The sequence below is a fragment of the Triticum aestivum genome, chromosome 4A, assembly GCF_018294505.1.
Source record: "Triticum aestivum cultivar Chinese Spring chromosome 4A, IWGSC CS RefSeq v2.1, whole genome shotgun sequence".
In the NCBI taxonomy this organism is placed as follows: Eukaryota; Viridiplantae; Streptophyta; class Magnoliopsida; order Poales; family Poaceae; genus Triticum; species Triticum aestivum.
The window spans coordinates 602,723,877-602,730,690 of NC_057803.1; the positions used below are offsets into that span (position 1 = coordinate 602,723,877).

At 55.2% G+C, this 6,814-nt stretch overlaps 1 protein-coding gene across 1 annotated transcript; it reads right to left on the minus strand.

Annotated features, from left to right (window-relative positions):
• Window positions 1-3,502: 3,502 nt before the first annotated feature.
• On the minus strand, window positions 3,503-6,547 carry LOC123082532 (importin subunit beta-1-like). The gene is made up of 3 exons (XM_044504852.1): window positions 6,400-6,547; window positions 3,854-6,321; window positions 3,503-3,772 (listed from the first exon to the last, which is right to left on the minus strand). Exons 2-3 carry the CDS (start codon window positions 6,307-6,309, stop codon window positions 3,649-3,651), a joined length of 2,580 nt encoding a protein of 859 aa, XP_044360787.1. The 5' UTR covers window positions 6,310-6,321; window positions 6,400-6,547; the 3' UTR covers window positions 3,503-3,648.
• Window positions 6,548-6,814: the final 267 nt, after the last annotated feature.

A 6,814-nucleotide genomic window follows, 5' to 3' on the forward strand; every position in this document is an offset into this window, starting at 1 on the left:
GAGAGCGTCGTACTCATCTTGCATGGCGGCGAGCCAGTGCGGGCCGCGGAGGCAGCGCGGACGGAGCTGGGAACCGCTGAGACCGACGAGGACGTCGAGGAAGTAGATGTCGAGGCAGCGGCCGCGTCATAGTAGCGTGGGTTGGGGCGGAAGATGCTGCGTTGAGCCCGCGTGACCATGGGCGCCGGTGGCGCGACGGGCGGTGCGCGCGGCGCTGGTGGCACGGCGCTGGGGATGGAGACGCCCGTGCACCCAGTGGACGCAGAAGGGCTTCACGAAGACGTGGCCGAGCCGCCCGTCGAAGAGCCCGCGGCGAGGCTGGGGCTGCGCGGGGCAGTAGTCAGTGAAGACGAGCCGGTCGTGGGAGATCCGATGGTTGAGCTTGAATGTGTCGAGGGCGCACTTGGCGCAGGCGACGCCGAGGCATCCGATGAGGATCCAACACCTGAGTTTGAACCATGCAAAAGGGCGGGCACACCACGGTTCCTGATCACGAGCGGGACCTGCAGGACAGGGGACGAAGCGGGCGATGCAGGCTGCATGGGCGAAGGAGCAGGCGGTGGTGTGGAGAAGGGAAAGACTGTTTCATGAAAGAGGACATGGCGTGAAGTCAGGACGCTGCGCGAGACCGGATCAAAGCAGCGAAAACCTCGGTGATCAGAAGGATATCCAAGAAAGACGCAGGCGATAGACCGAGGCTCAAGCTTGTGGCGAGTAGTAGCAGTGATGTTCGGATAGCACAAGCATCCAAAGACGCGAAGCTGGGAGTAGTCCAGGGCGACACCGAGCAGAAGCTCGTGCGGAGTGCAAGGTGCTGAGGCGCGGCACGACCGGCGGTTGATGAGGTATGTGGAGGTGTTCAGGGCCTCGGCCCAGAATCGCGGCGGCATCGACGCATGACAGAGGAGCGAGCGCACCACGTCGTTGAGCGTGCGAAGGATACGTTCAGCCTTGCCGTTCTGCTGGCTCGTGTACGGACAGGTGAGGCGGAAATGAGTGCCATGGCGTGCAAGCAAGGCACGCACGGCGGCGCTGTCGAACTCACGCCCGTTGTCTGTCTGAAGCGCAAGAACATGAAGCTGGAACTGGGTCTGAACATAAGCGAAGAAATCAATAAGGACAGAGAGAGTTTCAGACTTATGTTTCATAGGGAACGTCCAGACGTAGTGACTGAAATCATCGATCACAACTAAGTAAAATTGATAGCCTGAGATGCTTACAACGGGAGATGTCCATACATCAAGATGTAAAAGCTGGAAAGGAAAAAAGCTAGTGGTGCTAGATGACTGAAACGGAAGTCTAGTGTGCTTGCCCAAGCGACATGCATGACAGAAGGGTGGCTCGCGGCTGAACTCCAGGTGCAGATCATCAGCGAGGGCGCGAAGCGAGGTAGCACCGGGATGCCCAAGGCGTTGGTGCCACAGGTCGGTCGCAGCGACGCCGGCAAAGATGCACAAGGAGGGGAGTTTGGGCCGCACAACAGGGTAGAGGTCGCCGTCGGAATCACATCGGAGAATCACCACCCTGGTTCGAAGGTCCTTTACAGAAAAGCCACGCGCGTCAAATTCAACAGAGAGGGGAAAATCACGGCAAAGCTGGCGAACTGAAAGTAGATTCTTGACAAGAGAAGGAGAAACGAGGATATTGCGAAGAGGAATAGGGGATGTGCTGGTGATCAGCGAGCTAGTGCCAACATGGGTGATGGGCAGGCGCTCGCCACTGCCGACGATGATGCATGCATCAGTAGAGGACGGGCGAGCAGAGAGAAGATTACCGGGCGAGGATGTCATGTGGGACGCAGCGCCGGAGTTGAGGTACCACTCTGGTGCACTCCCAGAGGACGAATGGCGGCCGAGGCGCTGTGAAGGGCGGCCTGCAGCGACGCCATGTCCCAGGCCTGTTGAGGAGGCGTGGACGAGCTCGCTCCGGGGCTGCCGAAGCCAGGAGGGGCGGCAGCGTACCCAGGAGGAGGGGCCCCGTAGCCGTACGACGGGGGCGATGGCGACGGAGCCGCGGACATGGCCTGCTGGTGCGGTGTGCCAGGGCGTGGGCCGAGCACGCCAGCGCCGGGCGCGCGCCAGGCCATCGGCCAGGCCTGAACTAGGCCAGTCCACGAGTTGGCACCGGGCGCCGGCGCAGGGTACGTCGGAGGACGGGGAGCCGAAGGAGATGGTGGAGGAGCCCCGCCGCCGCTGTTGCCACGTCCACGGCGACGCTGGCGTCTGCGCCCCTGGTTGGTGTTGCTGGGCGGGGGCGCAAGTGGCATCGAGGAACTGCCGCGGCCCGCTACGAGAGCGTGCACGGACTGCTGGCGAGCGGACTGCTCGGCGCGGTGCTCTTCAAGCAGGAGGAAGGAGCGCACCTGCGGGAAAGAAGGGAGCGGGACCTGCGAGGTGATGTGCGGGATGGCGGAGTGGTACTGCCGGTTCAGGCCACGGAGGAGGTAGAAGACCCGCTGCGGCTCGGTCACCGGCTGGCCGAGGTCCCGAAGCTGGTCGGTGAACTGCTTGAGTTTGGTGCAGTACGCCATGACCGTCATGTCGCCCTGAACAACGGCGTGGTACTCGGCGTCGAGGTAGACGGCGCGAGCAAGCTGGTTGTCACGGAGGATCCCGTCGACGGCCGCCCAGACGGTGAGCGCGGTGTCGTCCGGCTGCATGACGGCGTCGAGGAGCTCTGGCGAAATGGTGGTGTAGAGCCAGTGCACCACGGCGTGGTCCGCCATGTCCCACTCTGGATCGCCGTGACGGTGGACAGCCGTGGAATCGACGTGGTCGCGGAGGCCGAACATGCCGACGATGGTGTCGAAGTGGCGGCGCCACTGTGTGTAGTTGCCGGCGAGGAGGTCGAGAGTGACGGGAACATGAGGACGAATGTCAACCATCTGCAAGATGGAGGACGGGACGGAGGGTGGGACGGAGGGCGCAGGCGCAGGGCGCACCGGAGCGGGAAGCACCGGGGCGGCAGGAACCGCAGCAACGGCAGTAGCGTTGGCGGGAGGTGGTGGTGGTGCATCGGCTAGGGGAGCGGCGTGAAGGATGCCGGCGACGCCGTGCTGAGAGGAGCGAGGAGAGACGACAGGGTTGTCGTCCATGGTGACGGAAGCAAGACCTGCGACCGGCGCAAAAGGAATGAGCTGGTCGGGGGAGTCTGATACCATGTAAACTGAGAAGATTAGGGAGAACTGATCACCACACTCGATTATGCTCTAGGCAGTGCCATATATACACTTACAGGACGGCAGCCCAGGGAGATCATGGGTGCTTCACTACTAAAGATCGTGCGCCACTAACACTGCAGGAGGGCGCCACGATCACACGCACGCTCTACACCGTATGCCAGCGGCTATACGTATACACATGCGATATACAAGAGCAGTACAGTCTAACAATATATAACAAAAAGATGCTTATATTTCCCCAAAAAGGTTGGGAGGAAATGAATGAACGATTACTGATTCGAGGAAGCGACACACACCTAACTAAGCCTGCAGATCAAGATGGAAGCATGCAAGATTATCATTGCAAGAAGAGGTGCAGAAAATCGATCCCATGCTTATACATACTGAATGATTATCAGCATGATACACCCATAAGCTGATGGATGGATGGATGATTACATGCATGCTGAGCAAATAAAATGCATGCCTTAATTTGTGGCCTCAACCTCCATGACTGCTGACTGAACCTGGATCATGTCCTCGATCCATGACCCAACAATCGACTGAAGATCAGAAAAGGCACCAACCCCAGCGTGCACCACACTTGTATTCCTGAAACAAAAATACGCACATGATCAATGACAAGGAACAGCCAACCAAAACGAAGCAAGGCATTGAGAAAATGATGTGCACCTCCTCTGCTCCTTGCACACAGCTTCACTGAACTCCATTAGAGTCGCCATTACCTTAAACCCAGATTTTGGGTCCTTTATGCCCCACAATATGCTAGAGTAGGCCTTAAACATTCCCTCTCTAAGCTGGTCGTCATACTCAACCTTACCCTCTTCTGAAACATCAGCACGATATTTTCCGTTGGCAGCTTCTTTAAGCATTTTCATAACAGTCTCTAAGTACCTCTCGAAATTCCGACCGATAGCAAGGGCAATCTCTCCAAAGCATGCCATAATTGAATGTATAAGAGCGACATCTGACATGCCTTTGTAAAGAACGTCCATAATTTGATCACAACATGTCACCGCCACTTTATCTCCCAAGACATGGCAAATATCACACATCACCTCTAAATAAGTTGGAGAGAGCCGCTTCACAGTAAAATACTGCAAGAGCATAGGCATGTGTTCCCCAAAATCTGGACCGATGGAATGAGCAAGAGCACCAATGGCAAGGGCTGCTTTATCACGTGCACTAGAACTATCGCTTGTTAAGGCGCGACACAATAGCAGCAATACACATTGAGCAGAGTCCCTAAGTGCAGATCTTTCGATTATATCCCAGCTGCCCATCTTCTCGATTATGAGTTGAACTAGACCACACAACAAAACCTCAAGAAGGCCACGATTCATCTTGTCACCTGATGAAATTACTACACCATCATGATTGAGCACCATATTCAATCTTCTCATGATACTAGGCATTAACGTTCTAATAGCTAGGGAAGCTTCAAATTCTCTTGTGTTGCTGACTCTTACAATCTCAGTCAATGCTTCATAAGCAGATGCACATGCTGGAAGCCCGAAAGGGGTAGGTTCCGTAGCAGAAAGGAGAGCGTCAATAACAGGCCTAACATAAGGTGAAAGCTCGGGCGAGTTTGGCTTTGACTTTGATTTTGTATCTTCTCCATAACCTCGAGCAAGAAAATATATAGCTCCAGATACTTTCTCGGACACTTCCGGGACATCTTTGCTACTCTCTATCAACACAGCCACGATCCGAGGAAGGTTTGCATTTGTAATGATTCTATTTGGACTAGCTTGAGAATGCCGAAGCTCAAACAACCGTTGTAGGGTCCACGCGGTAGTGCCTCTTACGTGCATGTTTGGGTCTTTCATCATGTCAAGCAACGGGTTGATCACGGGAGCAAGTTTCTTAAGACAGGGACCTTCTAGGATATAACCTAATGCAAACGTAGCTGCCTTGCGACTTTGCCAATCAAGCGCTATGATGTTAACCTCAAAAAACCGCATCACGGGAGGGACAATAGCATCCCCAATACTTATAGCGGCAAGGCTTAGGCATTCCATAGCACTTGTGGATAGGTCTTTGAAGCTATCATCTCTGTCTTGCTTTAAAAGAGTTTCTAGAAGAAGTGGAGCAAGTGAAGAGAGGGGCTTGCCAAGAAAGCCACAATCAGGAGCAAGGACATCATCATCATCATCATCATCATCATCATCATCATCACCATCATCATCATCATCATCATCATCATCATCATCATCATCATCATCATCACGAAGGTCGTCTTGTCGCCTGATCTCTTCTTGACAAACAGTGGTCCAGAACTCAATAGATTTGAGCGTGACAGATTTCACGCCTCCTTTCAAAGCTTGGGTTGTAAGCCCGAGTATGGTTTCCATGTAGGGCTCTAACTTGGCGTGATGTCTGGATGCAATCGCAGCAAGGCACTCAAAGATCACCTGTCTGAACTCCGCTTCTTCGGATTTAGCGGTATTGAGGACCGCGGCCATTATACGGGTTCTCTCATCATCGTCTTTAAAAATTCTACAAACTTCGTACCGTAGAACGTTACGTAGAGCTCTAACTGCTGCGAGGCGGACATCGCGGGTTAGGTCGTCCTCCACGCGGCTCGCCTCCACGATGAGGGCATTGAGGACGTCGTCCACCTGATCCTGCTTGAGGTACGTGTAGTTATTCTTGAAGACATGCTCCAGCGCCTCAAGGGCCGCCTGCTGCTTTATCGGCGACACGCCCTGCCTTTGTGCCGCGTTGCCCAGCAACCGGTGAAGGAGGTCCGGCCACTCCTCGATACGCGCGAGCTTTGCGATGATCTGCGAGGAGGCGCGCCTGGCGTCGGCAACCGGAGATGCTAGCACCGTTGTGAGCGACGACTCCTTGATCTTGGATCCGATGGATGGATCAACGCTGAACCACCGCTGGACGAGTGGATCATCGATCGGATGGATGTCAGAGGAGCACAACGAGTCGTTGAGGATTGTGCCGGCGAGCCTCCTGGACTCGGCTGGGCTGTCGTCGCTGGAGAGCTCCGACGACAGGCCCACGAGGAAGCTGGGGAGGTCGAGCTCCTGGAGGCGCTTGAGATCGGCCTCTGCCGCTGACCGTACGCCGTTGTCGCGGTGCTGAGCGTCCAGTAGAACCTTGGTGATATCCATGGATGTATGTATCTGCAGCAAACACGGATCAAATAAGCACAAGTCGATCGTCGGTTAGCAAAAGCAAAAGCAGTAAGAAAGTCGACCTACTTTTTTGGATGCTAATGAGGGACGAGCAATGACGGTGAACTGAATTGAGAACGGCGACGACGGGCGTCCGGAGAGAATATGAGGTCGACTGCTTGTTCCCGGGTCGAGGCGATTAGATCACCGCCGTGAGAAGAGAATATGAGGTCGGTTGAGACCTTCCGTGTCGCTCAGGTCAGGTTGAGCCGGCCTAAAAAATAACGCAGTGGGCCCTGCCGCACGCACGAACAAAGCCCAGGCGTATCTTAAAAAAACAATCAGCGCCCGTTTATATCGCACTTTACGCGAGATGGAGCAAGCTCTCGCCTGACCGGCTCTGCGGACGACTGGCAGGCCCGTCATGCGAGTCGGATAGAGGCTAGCTTGCCGGTGAACTCATAGAAGGTCAGCGAGATTGGACTGGCTAAAAACAGTTTAA